This window comes from Mytilus trossulus, chromosome 2, assembly GCF_036588685.1.
Source record: "Mytilus trossulus isolate FHL-02 chromosome 2, PNRI_Mtr1.1.1.hap1, whole genome shotgun sequence".
NCBI classification, from domain to species: domain Eukaryota; kingdom Metazoa; phylum Mollusca; class Bivalvia; order Mytilida; family Mytilidae; genus Mytilus; species Mytilus trossulus.
The window spans coordinates 68,506,940-68,528,742 of record NC_086374.1 but is presented as its reverse complement, the minus strand read 5'-3'; the positions used below and the strand labels follow the sequence as shown (position 1 = coordinate 68,528,742).

Here is a 21,803-nt window from a genome sequence, read left to right as displayed (position 1 = left end):
GGAATTCAATGATGACACTTTTGATCACTACTGAAAGCCACATGTATTTCTATCTAACTCTCAGAAAATGATTCTGCTTCACACCTAGCGAAGCAGTATATTAGTATTATGTGCATGACATTTGAATTTGTATTGATTTGATGATTTTCCACACCAAAAAACTGATTTTTCATTAATTAATTTGAGAAACTTTTTCATACAATTTTGTGATTTGGATATGGAGAGAACTTTGCTTCATTGGCACTCAAACCACATATTCTTATATCAATTTACACTGGAACAGATTGAACCTTCCCAGAAAAGCTCCATAACTTATTTAGTTATGTAATTTGAACTTCAGTAAGGAATTCCATTTTGTTATGACTAAGATACGAGACTTTTTCGGTAAGAAAACGATGTCACTGAGCTATCGTAATCTTGGTCCTATTTCTGTTTCTTTTTAGGTGAGGTGGTCTGGGAATGTTTACTTTTGACATATTACTTTTTTGGTGGAAATGAGTTAAAGAGTTAAAGTGAAATTTTGGTGCAGCTGTCTGCATAAAGTGATTTTAATTGCCGCCTGAAGTCCTTTCATCTAGTTGATTGTCTATCTTTAATGTCTGTCTACCTGTTATCCAAATTATTCAGAATAGAGATCTACTGCACTTTCTTGTGTTTAAATACAATGGAATGTAAAAGGTCTTATTTTGAAAGTACATGTACAATGTAATAGGACCATCCCTGTATTTAAAAGTGACAAAACCAATAGTTGATCCTGTGTTTTACATTTGGAAACAATCTAAATAGAAAGTAGCATTTGTTTTACTTTTAATGTATCAACATTCATTGTATATTAATCATTTAAGGGAATATTGATACAGTTTTGATCCCAAGGTGAATTATTGTTTTTTTGCATACAAGCAATTTTTCACCTATATATAGTAAAATCAATTCTAAGATTTTAAAAAATATATTATTATTTGTGTTATAGCTGATAGGTGACCAGTGTTTTTCATTTGAGATTCTGAAAGCATTTGATAAGAGTTATCTAAATCTCATATTTTATTTCAAAATTCTAACATTTAGTTTACCTTTTATTCACCTAATGATGCTATTTATGCCACATTTAGAGGCATTATGTTTTTCGGTCTGTGTGTCTGTTGTTTCCTTTGTCCATCTCTCCTTATGTCTGCCTGTTCGTCTGTCTGTTCGTCTGTCTGTCCAGCTTGACCTAAAAGTTTTTGGTCAAGTCAGTCTTTTATGAAGTTCAATCAACTTAAAACTTAGTACACATGTACCTATGATATGATCTTTCTAATTTTAATGCCAAATAAGATTTTTGACCCCAATTCAGACTCTGTATAATCTCTATGAAATGTCTCATTCTATCACAAACCAGTAGCTTGAAAACAAACAATCATTTATATTATATTTTGAACATCAGAATATAATATTACATTTCGGCAAAGTATGTAAAAATTTATTAAAATTTTGTTTATATTCCCATAAAATTGTAGAATGAAATAGGGAACGTGTCAAAGAGATATCAAACTGACCAAAGAGCAGAAACCTTAGGTTTTCCAAATATTTCAAAACTTTTAGAAGATTTGAAATGGTATGGATAATAATTGATAACAAAAGCATCATCTAGTTTAATGTAAACTACAGGGAGGTGTGTATCATGTCCCCATTGCACAGCTGGTTCCTTACAATCTGTTTCTTATCTGATACTATTTTTTGTTGTTCCATAATTTGTCCTTAGAAATACCCAATGTTACATGAAATAGAGCAATATTTAAAGTAGTTACAGTTATAGGGTTATAGGTTGAAAATACAACCCTAGTGATGATCTATGATAAAGATCCAAGGTTAACTTCACAAATAGAAGCTATTAAATATTTTTAAAAATATCGGTCAGCCATAGTGTTTGTTATTATTTTGTAATAAAACAAGGTTCTGCCATGATTATTGCTCATTTGAGTGGAAGACTAAATTGTTTGGAGGGTAGAAGAACTAGTGTTTTGTATGGTCAAAATTAAGTTCAGTGGACTTTTATCAATGTTTATGATGTATATATAATCTCTTGATTTTTAAATTGAAATGCGGTCATTTTTCAAGTGAAACTGATTTTCTAAAAATCTTCAATTTTCTGTAAACTTATGTGAATGATAGTGTTATTATAAATTAAGAGTACTGGTAATTCATAAATTGTTGCAAGGTTTTTGTTTTAGGCGAATAATGCAACTAGGGGAGTATGGCACAGGCACTCGTCTCAGATTTTTTTCCCCCCTTATACCTTTACATAAAGGTATATATAAAAAAAAATTCTGAGACGAGTGCCTGTGGAGTATGGCGGTACTAAGAACTCGCAGTCTGCTATATTATGCGTAGAACTGTATGTTGATTTTCCTGAAATCCCAATAATCTTTAAACAAAAATGAAAGTGCGTAATTTCCTTTGCTTTTTTGGCACATACTGATTTTGTGTCATATATGGACATCCCATATCTCCTCTTTTCTCTTATACTTGTGACCTCTCATTACATTTTTAACAAAAAATACAGCAGATGAGAGTATTATGGGAAGTATGAACTTCTTATAATCCATCAGAGATGGTCTCATAATCAATAAGAGCTGGTCTCATAATCAATATGAGATGGTCTCGTAATCAATTAGAGATGGTCTCATAATCAATAAGAGATGGTCTCATAATCAATTAGAGATGGTCTCATAATCAATAAGAGATGGTCTCGTAATCAATAAGAGATGGTCTCATAATCAATAAGATATGGTCTCATAATCAATAAGAGATAGTCTCATAATCAATAAGAGATGGTCTCGTAATCAATTAGAGATGGTTTCATAATCAATAAGAGATGGTCTCATAATCAATTAGAGATGGTCTCATAATCAATAAGAGATGGTCTCGTAATCAATTAGAGATGGTCTCATAATCAATAAGAGATGGTCTCTTAATCAATAAGAGATGGTCTCATAATCAATTAGAGATGGTCTCATAATCAATAAGAGATGGTCTTGTAATCAATTAGAGATGGTCTCATAATCAATAAGAGATGGTCTCATAATCAATTAGAGATGGTCTCATAATCAATAAGAGATGGTCTCGTAATCAATTAGAGATGGTCTCATAATCAATAAGAGATGGTCTCATAATCAATCAGAGATGCTCTCGTAATCAATTAGAGATGGTCTCATAATCAATAAGAAATGGTCTCATAATCAATAAGAGATGGTCTTGTATTCAATTAGAGATGGTCTATTGTTTATGCCCCACATTTAGAAATAAATTTTTTCAAATTTTGTTCGTCTATTCTGCTTCAGGTTTAAGTTTTTGGTGAATGCATGTAGATATTTAGGAAATGGAAGTCCAACAAATTTTGAACTAAGTACAAATGTTCCCTATGTATAAGATCTTTTAAATTATTAAGCCAAAGTAGAGTTTGACCCCAAATGATCATAGAAAACAATAGTGGAGGTGGGTCATACATGTACAATAGACACATTCTTGTTGTTTTTATACGACCGCAAATTTTGAAAAAAATTTCGTCGTATATTGCTATCACGTTGGCGTCGTCGTCGTCGTCGTCGTCGTCGTCGTCGTCGTCTGTCGTCGTCGTCGTCGTCGTCCGAATACTTTTAGTTTTCGCACTCTAACTTTAGTAAAAGTGAATAGAAATCTATGAAATTTTAACACAAGGTTTATGACCATAAAAGGAAGGCTGGTATTGATTTTGGGAGTTTTGGTCCCAACATTTTAGGAATTAGGGGCCAAAAAGGGCCCAAATAAGCATTTTCTTGGTTTTCGCACTATAACTTTAGTTTAAGTTAATAGAAATCTATGAAATTTTGACACAAGGTTTATGACCACAAAAGAAAGGTTGGGATTGATTTTGGGAGTTTTGGTATCAATAGTTTAGGAATAAGGGGCCAAAAAAGGGCCCAAATAAGCATTATTCTTGGTTTTCACACAATAACTTTAGTTAAAGTAAATAGAAATCAATGAAATTTAAACACAATGTTTATGACCACAAAAGGAAGGTTGGTATTGATTTTGGGAGTTTCGGTCCCAACAGTTTAGGAATTAGGGGCCAAAAAGGGACCCAAATAAGCATTTTTCTTGGTTTTCGCACCATAGCGTTAGTATAAGTAAGTAGAAATCTATGAAATTTAAACACAAGGTTTATGACTATAAAAAGGAAGGTTGGTATTGATTTTGGGAGTTTTGGTCCCAACAGTTAAAAAGGGGCCCAAAGGGTCCAAAAATTAAACTTTTTTTGATTTCATCAAAATTGAATAATTGGGGTTCTTTAATATGCCGAATCTAACTGTGTATGTATATTCTTAATTTTTGGTCCCGTTTTCAAATTGGTCTACATTAAGGTCCAAAGGGTCCAAAATTAAACTTAGTTTGATTTTAACAAAAATTGAAACCTTGGGGTTCTTTGATATGCTGAATCTAAAAATGTACTTAGATTTTTGATTATTGGCCCAGTTTTCAAGTTGGCCCAAATCGAGGTCCAAAATTAAACATTGTTTGATTTCATCAAAAATTGAATAATTGGGGTTCTTTGATATGCCAAATCTAACTGTGTATGTAGATTCTTAATTTTTGGTCCAGTTTTATATTGGTCTAAATTAAAGTGCAAAGGGTCCAAAATTAAACTAAGTTTGATTTTAACAAAAATTAAATTCTTGGTCCTCTTTGATATGCTGAATCTAAACATGTACTTAGATTTTTGATTATGGGCCCAGTTTTCAAGTTGGTCCAAATCAGGATCTAAAATTATTATATTAAGTATTGTGCAATAGCAAGTCTTTTCAATTGCACAGTATTGTGCAATGGCAAGAAATATCTAATTTCACAATATTGTGAAATAGCAAATTTTTTTTTAATTAAGAGTTATCTTTCTTTGTCCAGTATAGTAAGCAAGAAATATCTGCAAGATTTTTTTTAATTGGAGTTATCTTTCTTTGTCCAGAATCAACTTAAATCTTTGTTATATACAATATACAATGTATATTCACTTTTTACTACCAACTGATAAATTTAAATAATCTTTACCATTCATTGATAACAAGCAGTTTTTTTACATCTTAATATTTTATGATGTATTTAAATGAGTAGTAATTGTTGCAAACTCCATTAGAATATTTTAATTGAAATTAGTTTTGGAATAAGGGAAAGGGGGATGTGATTTAAAAATTGGGTTCAATTTTTCTCATTTGAAATTTCATAAATAAAAAGAAAATTTCTTCAAACATTTTTTGAGAGGATTAATATTCAACAGCATAGTGAATTGCTCTAAGAGAAAACAAAAATTTTAAGTTCATTTGAATACATTCATTCTGTGTCAGAAACCTATGCTGTGTCAACTATTTAATCACAATCCAAATTTAGAGCGGAATCCAGCCTGAATGTTGTGTCCATACTTGCCCCAAACGTTCAGGGTTCAACCTCTGCGGTCGTATAAAGCTACGCCCTGCGGAGCATCTGGTTGGTTATGCTTAAGTCTGCATACAAGCCTGTAGAAAATTTGTACTTTTGAATATTGACCGATACCAACAAATGTATCCCACAAATGATACAAAATCCACAGTTTGACCAAAATGGACCCAAAGAGAATAGCCAAATGCACCAAAGGTTAGCTTTCACCGAGCCTTAGTTTATTATTAATTTCTAAAGTTATCAATGGTTATTTAAAAAAAAATTATATGTCATAAATTATGTAAGTACAGATGCACTGACACCTGAACTGATGATCCCCTTGAGGACTACTTCTCCAGCAGTGGTATCCATCCAGGGTTTGAAATTGAAATAACACATTATAATTCTAGTGCATACAAACTGAAAGTTTATTTGTGAATGGTAGTGAGATTTTTTGAGAGCTAATCGTTGATATTATTAGAGGACTCTTCGTTGTTTGTATGCGTATGGTGAACAATAAAGTCATCTAAAAACTTGGACTTTGCAAATTTGTTTTTCTTATGACATTGTTTATTACGTCTAAAAACTTTATTTTTATATTTTTCAGGAAACAAAAAAAGAAGAAAGTTGCTGATAAAATTTTACCACAAAGGGTACGTACAATAAGTCACATATTCTCCCAAGTCCATGTAGTTTTGTCAGGTAAATTTTGTTTGTTGATAACTTTAAATGGAAATGAGGCATGTCAATGTTTAATAGAGTACTTTGTAGGTTTATAAACCATTTATAAGACGGATGGTTGTTGTTTACATTTGACGATAAATATAACTTAATTGTTTCCATATATAGATTACACAGGTACTATTTATTGACAGTAGTAAAGAAAATTTAAATTACAGTCATGATATAAATTATTAAAGGTCTCCTGTTCTCATTTTGGGATTGCTCTGGATTTAAACTAGTATAAGAAGGTTGTATTTTGCATGAAAGAGGTGTTTCATATAATTCCCCCTTCCCCTAAAAAAAACTTTTGTAAAAGAGTCTTCAGAATAATCGTGAATAGAATTCTTTAATTGAAGTTAGCCATTTAAAAGAGGTGATTGACTATAGATGAAAGTTTTATCTCCAACCGAGAAATAAATATTGCATATATAGCAGTGTCTCAGCCCCCATTACCTTTTAGCATCATGGTTATGTGATGCTATCTTACAGATGATATTATGAATGTTATGAGATCTTTATAAATTTCCTTTTGACTTAATTATTCATGATGAAATAAATGATTTTTTTCATACACTTAGGAAATTAAATGAAAAATAATAGTCCTCAATCATTTATTGAGGTACTTTTTTTTTAACAGCCAATATCAAATCCCTATTGCTAAACCTTGACTGTGGTACATACATGAGTTTATTTCTTAACATTGTCTATACTGTCAAACCTACCAGCCAGGTCCCTTAAATTGTTAATATTTAAATATATCCATTTTAAATTTCAAATTGAAAAAATGGTCACTATTTTAAAAAATGTAACATTTCTGTCATTACAAAGTGAACTCTAATCAGGACTTAAAAATATTCAAAATAGTTACTGGCCTTGTTGTAATTATGTTTTAAACAACTAGGTTTAAGTGTACTAAGCTTTACGCATTAGTTACATCCAACATTATTTAACCGCATAACCTACTTTGATTCTTGTTCAAGGTAATAGGTAACAAAAAAGTAGTATCTGGGCGGTCTTTAAAAACATATGTTAATTAATGCCTTGTTCGGAGATTAATAAATTATTATATAATTCAAAAGTTCATCTAGCACATGAATAGAGTTGTATGCATGTCATGATAAAACTTTCTTTCTGCATTATTGCCTTAATAATGTATTTGTAAAAAGAAGACGATTTGCAAAAAAAAGGCTTAAAACTCAAAATCATGCTGAAATATTATATTACTGGTTTCGGTCAAATCAAATCTATAAATAGGCAATAATAGTTACGAAATAATCATGTGATGATAGAACTTATGTAGTGTACTTTTACCACGCCCCATTTGTGTCACATGCTCTGTGAAAATAGGGCTGGACTAACTTATAACCAGTCCCAATAAAAAGTCCAAAGACTAAATAAGATCTATATATAGGCACCAAATGACTAATTTGTTTTTCAAAATGATTTGTAAATAGACATTACTTTTTAAATTGTTATTTGTATGGAGAGTTGTCTCATTGGCAATCACACCACATCTTCCTATATCTATTATGTAAAATATTAAACTATTCGTCAGTTTTTCAGCTACTTAGATTTGGTACCTATTAATTGGTTGAAAATTATGATTGGTTTCCTTTTTAAATTATTTCAGATTTTAGGAGAATGCAAATGTATAATTTCTCTTAATTATCCAAAAAAAAAATGTTGGTAAAAAGTTCATCATCAATTTGGCTGCATTTATTTTATGCAATAAATTTATGATTGAATATCAAAATTGAACTACCAGTATCTAGTATTGAGATTTTAGCAGGATTTTAATGTACTTTTTCTCTTGTTTATTCAAACAAGATGTTGGAGAATGTTCTTTAATGCTTAATATAACAAAGAAGATGTGGTATGATTGCCAATGAGACAACTATCCACAAAAGACCAAAATGACACAAACATTTAACAATTATAGGTTACCATACGGCCTTCAACAATGAGCAAAGCCCATACCGCATATAGCCAGCTATAAAAGGCCCCGATAAGACAATGTAAAACAATTCAAGCGACAAAACTAACGGCCTTATTAATGTAAAAAAATGAACGAAAAAACAAATATGTAACACATAAACAAACGACAACCACTGAATTACAGGCTCCTGATTTAAGTTATATTAAATTCACTTCACGAAAACACTCTAGGTGTATTGAAATCATCTAAGCATTTTTTATTTAAGATTTTAAAGATGAATAAATTGCTATTTTAAAAAGATAATATCAAAATTATATAATGTTATTTTCTTTTATTTTTTTTCTTACAAAACATACATTTTATTCTATCCTGTTAAGGTTTATGATTGAATTAGTCTATATTTTGTTATGTTTTTATGATTTAATCCTTTTTGAAATATCGTTAATTTAACGAAATCCCAAGGAGTAGTTCATCCTAGTTTGTTTGAACCTTTTCCTGTAGTTAAGGGTCTGAATGGGGGTTTATAAAATTAAGAATAATGGACAATAAGAGTCAAATGACGGACGTTAACATGAAAAAGAAAGAAAATAGAAAAAAGAAAGAATAGACAATAATGGGATGCCAACAATATAAAAAAAAAAGAGAAAAATGGTATAAAAAATAAAGAATAAGGAAATGAATGCCCCCACAATTCAGACCGTCATAAATTTTCCCATGAAAGTTAATAATATCATTGACAGTTGTTTCTTATTTTGTAGGTTAGAGATTTAGTACCTGAATCACAGGCATATATGGACTTGCTGGCATTTGAAAGAAAATTAGATGCTACAATAATGAGAAAGAAACTTGATATTCAAGAAGCTTTAAAAAGACCAATGAAAGTAAAAAAGCAAACTTAATTGAAAATATGTGCATGAAATACAGCAACAACTATATCTATAACTTCCTGGAATAAAAAGGGGGGGGGGTCATTTGCAGCTTGGTTTAAGTATTTCATACCAATTGCTTACCTGTCAACAGTGAGATTGATAGTAAGCAATAGCTTATAGCACATAGCAAGTGCGTTCCACTCCAATCTCAATGGACTAGGATTGCCAGTTTTCCAGCCAAAGGTTGATGGTTTTTCCATCCACTAAGCTTTCTCCATAAACAAAACAGTCACAATAATATAGCCAACAAGCAATTGCAATCTTGAGAAAAATGAGTAACAAATAAGTATTCGGAGGCAAATGCACAATTTGAAATCTGTAGAACAATATATTCTTCAGAGAAGAGATTTCCCAAAACAATATCAAAAACGCAATAATATATATGATGAAACTAGTAACTTTAAGAATTTTTAACTTGGCCGGAAAAGAGTAAATTGCTACAAGACTATTGGGTAATGTTTACTTATGTCACTTAAAAAGATATGGTTAAAACAATTGATTCACATTTTACCTCAAATTAAACTCATTCAAGCACCTTTACAGAAACAAGGACATGGAATACAATAAAACATTATTTCAAGACAAGACAATGGTGTTTTTAATTTGAGAATAGACACAGATTGCCTTTGTTTTGAAAATGATAACTGTCTCTGTTCGGTATTTTAAAAAAGAAAGTTTTTACAAACACAATTTGAATATCTGTTGATACTTACTTTTAAAAGTTGTCCTTCTTGTATTTTAGCAAAAGAGAAAACTAAGAATATTCATTTCCAACACATTCTTTCCTGCTAAAGCTGAAGGGGAGGTAAGTCAAATTATAATTTAATAAAACATGTTTATGGGGGCTCGCAGGTATAAATCATTTTTTTTTTAATATAGGATTTCTCTATATTTTTTTCATAAATAAACTTTATCATGTACATAATAGAAAAATGAAATAAGAAAATGGGGTCACTGTTCATGTAAGCTTACAATCTGCCTCCGAAAGAAGCATACATTTTTGTTACTGTCTTTTTTTTCTGTTGAACTAATAGGAGAAATAAAGGTAATATCCAAATTAAAAAAAACCAACTTACATTTGTAATTACAGAAAATGGCATTTTTTGCACCAAAGGGAGATAATTTAGAGCTTTTTCAATGATATTAACATTTAAAAAGTCATCTGATGTCAAACTGGATCTATTTTTTGGGTTGATTTTTGTTTCATATCTTAAAGTATTAACTAATAGTGTAATAATAAAATTTGTAATGAAAAAACTAATGTTTAATTTTTTGCTGAAATTTTTGTACCTCCGAGCCTTAATACAGAAATATATTTTTTACTGATCGGCACATTTATTCAGATTAAAGTCAAACCTTATGGGATGCTGTGTCCATGCTTAGGTAACAATGTTTATTTCTTCCAAATAGTATCAAAGTAACTGTCGACAGTACACTGATTAACAAAGTAAGTTCAGACCAAAAAGGGTCATTTAAACAGTTATCATTGTGAAATAAACAAAGCCTTTTTGGCAAAAACAGACCCTATAAAAAGATTGTATAAATCTACATAAATGTTAAAACTCATATTTAAATATTTATTTTAAAGGATGGAGAAGAAACTGTTGCATCATGGGAGCTTAGAGTAGAAGGAAGATTGTTAGAAGATGTAAGTATAAAAAAGAAGATGTGGTATGATTGCCAATGAGACAACTATCCACAAAAGACCAAAATGACACAAACATTAACAGTTATAGGTCACCGTACGGCCTTCAACAATGAGCAAAGCCCATACCACACAGTCAGCTATAAAAGGCCCGATAAGACAATGTGGCGAGGTTAAACATGTTAGCAGGATCCCAACACTCCCCTAACCTGGGACAGTGGTATAACAGTACAACATAAGAACGAACTATAAAAATCAGTTGAAAAAGACTTAACTCATCAGATGGAAAAAGAGTGGTCCCTTAGAATGTTTCATTATATAATAAGAAGACTAAATGTACTTGGTTTGGTACTTGAAGTGACGGTTTTTGCTGTAAGTGTTCTTGGTACAAAATTGCTTGATGGAAACCCTAGTCAATTATGTTATTTTATTATTCCTCAAGGTCAATTATGTTATTATATTATTCCTCAAGGTCAATCATGCATTTATCTCCTATTTTCTGAAATGTTATTTAATGCATTCTCTCGATTAAATGTACATTGGTAAATAAAGTACATGAACTCCTTTAAATCTTCAAACTTGATGCATATGTTTTCCTTAAAAATTAATATATATTCATAAAGTTACCGACTGCCTTTTTAAATGTACATGATTTATATATCAATCTGTAATCATATTGCATTAAACGTAAAAAAAAACCACTTTTAATATTATACAACTTTACAAAATAACATTTATTTTGACTTTTGACTTTAAAAAACAAAGTTTCAACACTTTGACTGATGTTAAAACAAAAACCACAAGAATTCTTTTTTGTTAAAAAAAAGGATAAAGCATGCCAGCTGGTTAAATATATTTCCTATTTCACTACCAAAAAGACCAGATAGGATCTATTAAAATTATTTTAAGGATTTTAGTTACTCTATTTTGACTTTTTGTCAGATACTGTGGATTCATTTATTTTCGTGGATACCAATTTTCGTGGATTGAGGAAAACTTATATGTTCGTGGATATTTAATTTCGTAGTTTGGGAAAAATCAGCATACAAGCCTATAGAAAATTTGGTATTCGTTGAACATTTAACTTCGTGGTTTGTATGTTCTCACGAAATCCACGAAAATTGGTATCCAATGAATAATAATGAATCCACAGTATTTGCAATTGTCTAGTTTAATGCATGTAGTGCCAACACAAAATTTGCTTGTTAATTTCAAATTTTATTATAATTTAGGTATAGAGTTAAAAATCCATTTTTGAAAATTTTATAAAATCTGTATTATTTTTAATAGATTTTAAAAGAAAACATGTGCCAAAAATGTATGAATGATTAAGAGAAAATGATTGCTTGCCAAATTTTCAATTGATTATATATCAAAAACAAGAACACAGAACTCATTTTTTTTGTCTCGACTTTTCATCAGAGTATGGAAGACATATGGATGCTTCATACCTTGTGTTACAAAGGTTCACTCTGTTAAATTTCCATTAGATGTATGTTTCATTATAATACTTTATTCTGATTGGCTAACTGCACATCACATGTTATTCCTTAAGCAATTGCATTAGACAATAAAAAATTTCATTCATGATGACACGAGGTCCCACAAAAAAGTTCACAGGTGAATTAAATAAAACTTGATAAAAATCGTGTTTTCATGATCCTAGCTAAAAAATGTAATTATACGTATTGAATGCTTCTTTTTGTAACTTTATAGGGTTGTAAAAGTGTTGACTGCATACATTTTTAGAATGAAGCCCTTCCACGCTTCATACAAAATGTACTTCGGTCAATGCTTTTTCACCCCAATAAATTTACAAAAAGGAGCATTCAATTCTTAAATATTTCCATTATCTTTGACCTCATTTTAATAGTTAAGCGACTGCTATAAAAAAAAAGTTTAAAAAACTCTATAAATAGTTGGTCAATTATATTTGATGAATTTGGGAATTGTCAGTCTTGCAGGTTTCAATTGACCTTGACCTCATTTTCATAGTTCATTGGTCAATTTAAAGTTTTTTTGTGATTTGAACAAGTTTTCCTCAATGAAAACTGGTACTCATGAAAATAAATGAATCCACACTGTTGAAAACTATTCAAATACTCATGTATAAATATGTATATTTCAGGCTGCTAGTGCAAAGATTAGTGACACATCAAAACTTAAAAGGAAATTCTCATCATTCTTTAAAAGCTTGGTGATAGAACTAGACAAAGAATTGTATGGACCAGACAATCATCTTGTGGAGGTAATATTTTATGTTTATATATATATTAAAAAAACATCAACATTTCTCATGTTTTTAATGTTTTTAATGTTTTATCAGATGAATTGGTGATATATTATAGTAAATGGTTATCAATCATTCCAGAGTAAGGATATTGATCACTAATTCCATTATTCCATGTGATTTAATTCTAATTTAAAATGGAGTTCTTAGCAATTAATCCTCTTAAGGTGGTACCCAACACAACACTTTCACTAAAATTAAATTGGCTTGTTTAATTTTCAAAAAAATTTGTCGATGTATTAACTTTTGAAACTTTAACAAAAAAATTTAAAACCAACCGTTTTGTCAGAAAAATTACACTGGTTATATGTGATCATTGATACGCTTAATATTCCTTTTACAAGACAACATAATTAAAAGGTTAAGCTGACAGAGTTATCTCCCTATAGTGTTAGGTACCACCTTAAAAGAACATTTTCATGTCATGAATAATGATTGGGCCATTCCAGTTAATTTCTGACAGGTGGGGATGGATGGGGAGAATTTTGTTTATATGTATCAGAAAAATACATCATGAAAAACTACCTATCAGATGTAAAAATTAAGACATCAGATGTAGAGTTTCTGTTCATATTGGGTGGATGGGCTTTCATGGGGAAAAAATGACCTATCAGAATTTTTTACTGCAAGGATTGTAACCTCCATTAGCAGATATTAACTGGAATGGCCTATTGCTGGGTAGAGGTGTATCATGCACTCTTGTAGCAGCTGTTTATTTGATTTTTATATATGTATTGTTGAATTTTTTTAGTGGCACCGTACACCAAGTACACAAGAAACTGATGGATTCCAAGTCAAACGTCCAGGTGACCAGAATGTTAAATGCACAGTCTTGTTAATGCTTGATTACCAGGTAATGTTCATCTAGATTAAGAATATTTTTGTATTTATGCTTGTAAATATTCAGTTGAAATACAGTTGTCAAGGACAGCTGTAATGGCCATTCTGTTCCTAACCAATTGTTTTTTAAATATTTAATTCTGAAAAATTGCCAAGAGAACATTTTAGATGTAATTTTGTTACTTGTAAAAGCAGGGACGTATATAAGTTCTTGGTAAAAGTAAGAAAATGAACTAAATATCTTAATATCTGACCTTTTTCATTAAAGAATTAATTACTCATGCATTATTAAAAGTATTTCCCTTATATTATAGAGATACCTTTCAGTCATTATATTTATGTCTTTATCATGGAACTACAATAAGGGTGTATTGTAATTGGACACATAAGTGTAAGATCTTTTAACATAACAATTATTAGCAGATAGTGTAATCACTCAAAAAAAATCAGCAACATTTCATTTCGTATACATTTCATACTGTGTTAGATTACAAACCCTTTAGTCAAAGATGTATAATAATAATTATCTATTTATATTTTAGCCACCACAGTTTAAGTTGGACCAGCGACTTGCACGTTTATTAGGAGTACACACACAGACAAGGCCAGTTATTATCAGTGCTTTGTGGCAGTATATTAAGACACACAAACTACAAGATCCAAATGAGAGAGAATACATTAATTGTGACAAATATCTCGAGCAGGTTATTATGATTTTTTGTTAACGAAACAAAACTGAATGATGGTCTTCATTTAAAATTGAATAATGAATACATATAAACTGATGACCCTTTGCAGCTTTGTAAAGAAATTTTCATCCTAAAGCCTTCTTTTAAATTTTAAAAGCAATATAGTTTGTTTCCAAAATTGTTTGGAATACATTTGAATTCATTCTTGTGTGCAATTTACATATTATGAAAATCTGCTGTAATTCAATTGCTTGATTAACTTTTGTATATGTGTATATCTTTCTCTTTCAGATCTTTGAGTGTAAAAGAATGAAATTTGCTGAGATTCCAGGGAAGCTACATAACTTGTTGATGCCACCAGACCCGATTGTTATCAATCATGTTATAACGTAAGTTTTAGGGTTTATAGAAATTTATAAATGTGTGATATAATTGCAACTGAGACAACTCTCCTCCAAAATTCAAATAAGAAGAATATATATATAAACTTGTATAGGTCACCACACTACCTTCAACAGTGAGAAAAACCCATACTGTATTGTCATCTACAGAAGGCCTTAACATGGAAAATGTGAAACAATTATATCAAAAAGACTAGCAACCTTATTTAAAACAATTCATTTTACAGAAATTTTTCATTAGAAAGACATGATAATAGCAACAGATAGTTGAACACATGATTTATCTGCTCTTTAATTTCAATCATTCATATCTAACTGAAATAATTGCATGTGATTTTGTAAATAACAAAATACACAAACATATATACAGTTTAATAGTAAAACATTTCAAAGTCTCAAAAATGAACATTGGTAAGATTATAAAACTTTATTATGATAGTTGGTGAAGGGAACAGTTTGCTAGAAATATTTATTTATATTACAGTAACTTTACATTTCACAGAGTTGAGGGACCTGATGCAAGGAAGACCGCTTGCTATGATATTGATGTTGAAATAGTAAGTTATCTAAAAGAAGGAGATATGATTTAAAATTTTATATTTCGTATTTTATCATCTGTAATTTCCTTTTTGATGTAAATCCATTGGTTTGCATTCCTAGTTTTTGTGTAACACTGTGATAATCACCTGATTTAAGGTTTATATTAATAGGTGTTCTTCACCATTTCGGAATATAAATAATTCTGGGATATTTTTTTTAAAGCACACATCAAAACTTTTTTTTTGATTAAAAAAGTCCAAAATAATGTAGACTCAACCACTGATTTGACTTTTATATTAATTTTGCTTTACAAACAAATAAAAATACCCATAGTTCCTTGAATTCTGAAAATGCAAATAGGAAGTTTCTACTACACCTACTTCAAAACTTCATTTGCTCCAAAGCCAATGATCAAATATGTAAATGTATTTCTTGATGCATCATGCATATGCAGTTAGTCTCACTTTAAATTTCTTGATGTTCTAGAAAATTCTGGAAAAAAATTATTTAAGTAAAAAAAATAATCACGCTTTAAATTTCTTGATGTTCTGGAAAATTCTGAAAAAAAATTATTTAAGTAAAATAAATAATCACATGCACATATTATTTTCACATTATTGGAATCATTTAAAATAATAAATGTTTTAATTTTCTGCAGGATGACACACTGAAGCAGCAGATGAACTCATTCTTACTGACCACACAAAGTCAGCAAGAAATCAGTAACCTCGACAACAAGGTAGGAAACTGTTAAAACACTATAACTTCAAATATAAGGTGTCTTCATCGACATATAATTACATAAGATGTATGTTTCATTATAATACATTATTCTGAATGGCTAACTGCAATCTTGATTCCTTAATCAACTTCATTTCAAAATGAATTCTGACATACAGTTTAAGAAAAGAAAAAACTTGATAGTAATCGTGTTTTCATGATCATAGCGAAAAAATGTAATTATAAGCATTGAATGCTTCTTTTAGTAATTTCATAGGGTTGTAAAAGTGTTGACTGTGCGCACATTTCAAGAACGAGGCGCTTTAGCTCTTCATACAAATATACTTTGGTCAACGCTTTTACAACCCAGTGAATTTACAAAAAGAAGCATTCATTTCTTAAATAACTGCCTCAGTGATCTTGTATTATTGTGTTCACTTGAGTGCAGGAGTTTGTGGGTTAGAACCCCCACATGGTAAAATCAAATTGTAGTATTGGCATTTGCTGCTTCTCGCTAAGCATGCATCATTTAGGTGTAAGAGTAAAGACTGGTTTTGGTTGAGTGACATGTCTTTTTGCTGGCTGTTTGTTATCTTTTGGACTAGCACGTTATTTATTCTATCATTGTGTAAAAATTTTAAATCATCTTGAATTTTCAAAAATATCCAGGGTATACCTATAATCATAGTTGTATTAACCATGTGTTTTCTGTCTCTTCAAAATTTACTGATAACACACAATATAATCACAAAGCTATATGACAGAGTCTTTTATACTAAAAGTTTAATAGTTTCATTTGAACAATACATCAACATTACATTAAATTATACTACATGAGGTGTTGAGAAACAGTATGACTTATGCCTTGATATAAAATATGCTCTAAAATTTTTATTTTTTTTTGTATTTCAGATTCATGAAACTGTTGAAACCATTAATCAGTTGAAAACCAACAGAGAATTCTTCCTCAGTTTTGCCAAAGATCCACAAGAATTTATTAATAATTGGTTGATATCACAAACCAGAGACTTAAAGGTACAGTATTGCTCCATTGGACATACAGTTGTTGTAACTTTTTTTTGCCGCAACTTATTGTCAAAATTGAAAAAAGGAAGATTTCTGCTTTTAAAAATACTCTCAAATCAGCAAATTAAAATTGTGTGTTTTTATGCCATGGACACTGCGAGTGGGCATTGTTTTTAACCCTTGTACCTTTGTACGTTTGAACATTATTTTCTGTTCTCTAACTTTAACTTGCCTCTACCAAATGTTTATAAACTTATGCACAATGCTTATTACCACTGAACTCAGATGTAGGTGATGTCACTTTTACTAGTCTTGAGTTATGTCCCTTTGTAATTTGAAAAATTGCAGAATTTGCCATATATTTAAAAGCCTTGGCATCTATGTCCTATGAATACATTTTTCAATTGTTTTTATCGATCATGTAGAATTTCTTTGAAATACAAATGCTTATTTTGCATTATTTATATCATTTAAAACTTTCTATAATGTGTAGTTAGAACTTTGTTTTCCTTTTTTTACCGAAAATGCACAGGCACTGCTTTGAAGTAATGATTTCAATATCTTTCATTTGTAGTTTTAAAATATAAGAGGTACTTTTCTGTTTATTCTTTGAATACCTATTATCAAAATTCTGGAATTTCTGATTGCACCTATTAGTTGTTTAGAAGAAGTATCAGATACTATCCCTTAATGAAGTTTCCCTAGATGCTTAACTGAGTTTTTTCAACTATAAATATTGCTGTGAATATTGAAGCAAAGAATTTACAATAAATTCTGTTTACAAAATAATCAGATTTAATTTTCAACAATTTCTTTTCTTTCAGACAATGACAGATGTAGCTGGCAATCCAGAAGAAGAGAGAAGAGCTGACTATTTCTACCAACCATGGTGCCAGGAAGCTGTGTGTAGATACTTCTATGGAAAGGTATACAATAATTAATCTCTTGTTACCTCTCACCAAATTATCATTCCTTAAATTTAATACAGACTTGTGTGCAATTTTGCTCATTTCATGCACCCACTGTAGGAGTAGGGGCAATATTGCCCTCACCTTGTCCTCTTGTCTATCTGTCTCTTGGTCTTTTCCTCCATTCTTCTAACAAATATTTATTTTACATTTTTAAGGAACTATAGAATAGATAGAGTTCATATATTGTGTCAGCTTAACAGTGATGGGTTGTAATGTTTCAGCACCTTTTGAAATCTGTAATAAACCTAATACCTGTTTCCTGAGTTCTTTGCTGACACCTTGAATTTTTCAACAAATTGAATGAAGTTAAATTTCCATCACTCACTCTTTTTTTTTGTGATTCTGAACAAAATTATTTCATATTTAGACATAAGTTGTACATATTGTCAGTGTTCAATCTTACACTTATTCTTGTAAATTCCTCTAAAAATGCCACACAGATTCAATTATTTTTGTGGATGCTAATTTTCACTGATTTTGGGTATATTATATTATAAGTTTATATTTGTTTTAATGATTTTACCAAAATTTTTAGTTAAGCCTATAGAAAAGGTCTTCTTTATTATACATTTAAATTCATGGTTTCCTTATCCCATGAAATCTTGGAAAATAGGATTGCATAAATCCACTGTAACATATCTCTTAATAAGTATATGAAATATCTTAAACTCATATACTGTGGATATATATATCTTTTTTGTGGATTGAGGACAAACTGTTTTTGTTAACAGTAGATTTTGTGGATTTTGCGAAACAATGTATACCAGCCTATGGGCAATATATACTTCATTGATCATTTTAATTTGTGGTATCCCTTTACCCACATAATCATCAAAATTGGTACCCTACTAATTTAAAATAATTGTATTCTTTTGAATTCCATTGAAATTTTTTCTAGCTAAAGGAAGATAACCCAATTTTGATACTGATTCAATGTCTTATTACAAATGCATTACACTACTACTTGTTATATTATATACTTATTATGTCTGGTATTTGATTGTCTCTTTACACCATAAAATCAAAATTTGTTTTAAGTTGATATTTAGTAAACTACATAAACACTAGCTCCAGTAAGCTTTCATAACAGACTGTTTTCAGATCTTGAGAGATATTGAATTCACTGTTTGTAAAATGTCATGTTCAAATTACTGTAATATATGTATCTTTATTGCAGGTTCAGCAAAGAAGAATGGAAATCGAGCAAGCTTTGGGTATAAGAAACCAATAAGCCTGGAAAAAGATCTTAAGAGTTTTGGCAGCTGTTAGTTATGTGTAAATGAACAGTGAATGAGTTGGCTGAATGATATGATGAGTTTTAATAGAGCCTCAGAACATCTGGTTATGAAATTTTCAGAATGCTACTCATAACATTAGACTGAATTTGGGTGCTAAGATCTGCAATATTTTATCTCCATATTGTAAATTCATGTTTCATAAACTTATATTTTTGTAGTACAAAAAGCATTTGATTTTCTGTAAAATTACTGTTATCATAAATAGATATGTAAATAATTTGTATGAACTTTTTATATTGTAAATGTTGGTCTCATGTAGAAATACAAGATTGTCGTAAACCTGTACTTGTTTATTACTTCATACAGAAATGTGGCTTTGATTTGTGGCCATCATATGATGTATGTCATCTTTTTAGAAATAGCAAATTCAGGAATAACATACTCAAATGATGTAGCATTTTAGGCAGGGATAGTACTGAAATTACAGGAGCAATTTACTGAAACAATGTTTAATCCATTTGTACCAGTAGTAATCCTTATGATTGTTCTTGAATGTAAAACAAATCATACAATATCCTTGATTGCATTCAACATAGCTGTTATCAGAATTTCTTTATCATGAAAATGTTTGTATATAATCTGTTTAATGATTCAGCTTTGGTAGACTCAGCTTGAGGTATGATATAGAGTCTTGTTTCTTGCTGAAGACTGTATGTTGCAATTGACCTTTATAAGTCATATATGGTTTCACTGTAATGTGGGATGTTGTCTCAATGATAAATTACAATTAACTTCTGAGAAATATACCTTTAAGCAAGAAAAACAACCTATAATCTGTGGATTCATCTACATTATTTGTTGGATACTAATTTTGTGAATTTGTGTGTACAGGTGAACCACATTGAAATGTTCAACAACTCAAATCTTCTATTCAGTTGAATGCAGACTTTTGCAAGACCTAAATTTCAAATGTCTGTTAAAAGGTTTGTTTTTCTTCAATCCATGAAATTAGGTACCAAAGAAAATACATGAATCTACAGCAGAACAAATATATTCTCATATTTGATAGTAACATCAATATTTTCTCCCTAAATTGTTAGTCATTTAAATGATGAATACCATCAAAGTAGATAGAAAACTGGTTATTATTTGCTGATAAATATTGATCGCCTTTACATAAATAAGACTGTTAGTTTTCTTAATTTCTTGTTTTTTATTGTCTTATCGGGGCCTTTTATAGCTGACTATGAGGTATGGTGACCTATACTTGTTAATGTCTGTGTCATTTTGGTCTTTTGTGGATAGTTGTCTCATTGACAATCATACCACTTCTTCTTTTTTATATTGTTGATCTAGTGATTGTGTGCTTATCTTAAATCTGAAGATCATGGGTTTGATATCTAGATGGGTATTTGTTTTGCATCAAAAGAGAAATTGTAAAGTATAAGTGCACTTCTGGCATACAAAATTTAAAGCCTGGGATCTTGGATAAGTTTATTTGATACTAATGATTTTTTTATGCCCTGCAGAGCAGCTAGCAGTTATTGTTACTCTTTTCCTTCAGTACTCTATATTTAGCTGGCCTCAACTAAATGTTATGAAACTTATAGAGAATGCTTATTACCATAGAAACATATCAAAATTGAATTAGAAGGGTGTCACATTCTTCTAGAGTTCTTCTCTTTATTATATTTTATGTAGGCAGTGGCACCATCTGTGTCCATAGCTCTGTGTCCTATGGACACATTCTCCATTAATTTGATTAAAACTGGGTGTTACTTTTGGTTGCAATTTAAGGAATGCAATTAGCTGTTAAAAGTTAAAGATACAAAAAATACCAAACTTAGTAAAATTCAAAACGAAAAGTCCTTATTCAAATGGCAAAATCAAAAGCTCAATCACTTCAAACGAAACAATTGTCATATTCCTAACTTGGTACAGTTACATTCTATTTTCTTATGTGGAAAACGGTGGTTTAAACCTGGTTTTATAGCTAGCTTAACCTCTCCTTGTATGACAGTCTTACAAAATTCAATTATATTGACAACGATGTGTGAACAAAACAAACATGAAGGGTACAAATGTAAAAAAAAAAGGGGGTTACAGCAGTCAACATTGTGTTATCCGAATCACTATAAAAACAAACAAATATGTAAACAAACAGTTACAATGACACAATTACAGCTCACTAACATCTCCAGGTTTTTGTACCTTAAGTTTCAGTTCAGGGAACTTTATTTTATATTTATGTTCACATACCAAATATGTACACGCTGTCAGGTTTTTAAATACAACAACACAATTTTTGCACCTGTATATTGGTACTGACAAAAACTTGAGTATGAGTGTACTTATCTCTATGAAATTGTATCGGTTATTGTCCGAACTGTTTTAGAATTATAGTCCAAACACAAGTATGTTTCTTGTTTCA

At 30.2% G+C, this 21,803-nt stretch overlaps 1 protein-coding gene across 3 annotated transcripts in view; it reads left to right on the top strand.

The window, feature by feature from the left end:
* Positions 1-19,711, top strand: part of LOC134707865 (SWI/SNF-related matrix-associated actin-dependent regulator of chromatin subfamily D member 1-like) — a 46,310-nt gene extending 26,599 nt beyond the window's left edge. For 2 of the 3 annotated variants that reach the window (XM_063567971.1, XM_063567969.1), the window contains 13 exons: positions 6,032-6,077; positions 8,842-8,964; positions 9,755-9,817; positions 10,601-10,660; positions 12,786-12,905; positions 13,699-13,800; positions 14,330-14,491; positions 14,768-14,865; positions 15,362-15,434; positions 16,076-16,156; positions 17,050-17,172; positions 17,988-18,089; positions 19,312-19,711. In XM_063567971.1, the coding sequence (XP_063424041.1) occupies positions 6,032-6,077; positions 8,842-8,964; positions 9,755-9,817; positions 10,601-10,660; positions 12,786-12,905; positions 13,699-13,800; positions 14,330-14,491; positions 14,768-14,865; positions 15,362-15,434; positions 16,076-16,156; positions 17,050-17,172; positions 17,988-18,089; positions 19,312-19,365 (1,207 nt within the window). In that variant the 3' untranslated portion in view covers positions 19,366-19,711. The remainder of the gene's footprint in view (positions 1-6,031; positions 6,078-8,841; positions 8,965-9,754; positions 9,818-10,600; positions 10,661-12,785; positions 12,906-13,698; positions 13,801-14,329; positions 14,492-14,767; positions 14,866-15,361; positions 15,435-16,075; positions 16,157-17,049; positions 17,173-17,987; positions 18,090-19,311) is intronic. The other variant, XM_063567970.1, reaches the window with a different exon arrangement.
* Positions 19,712-21,803: the final 2,092 nt, after the last annotated feature.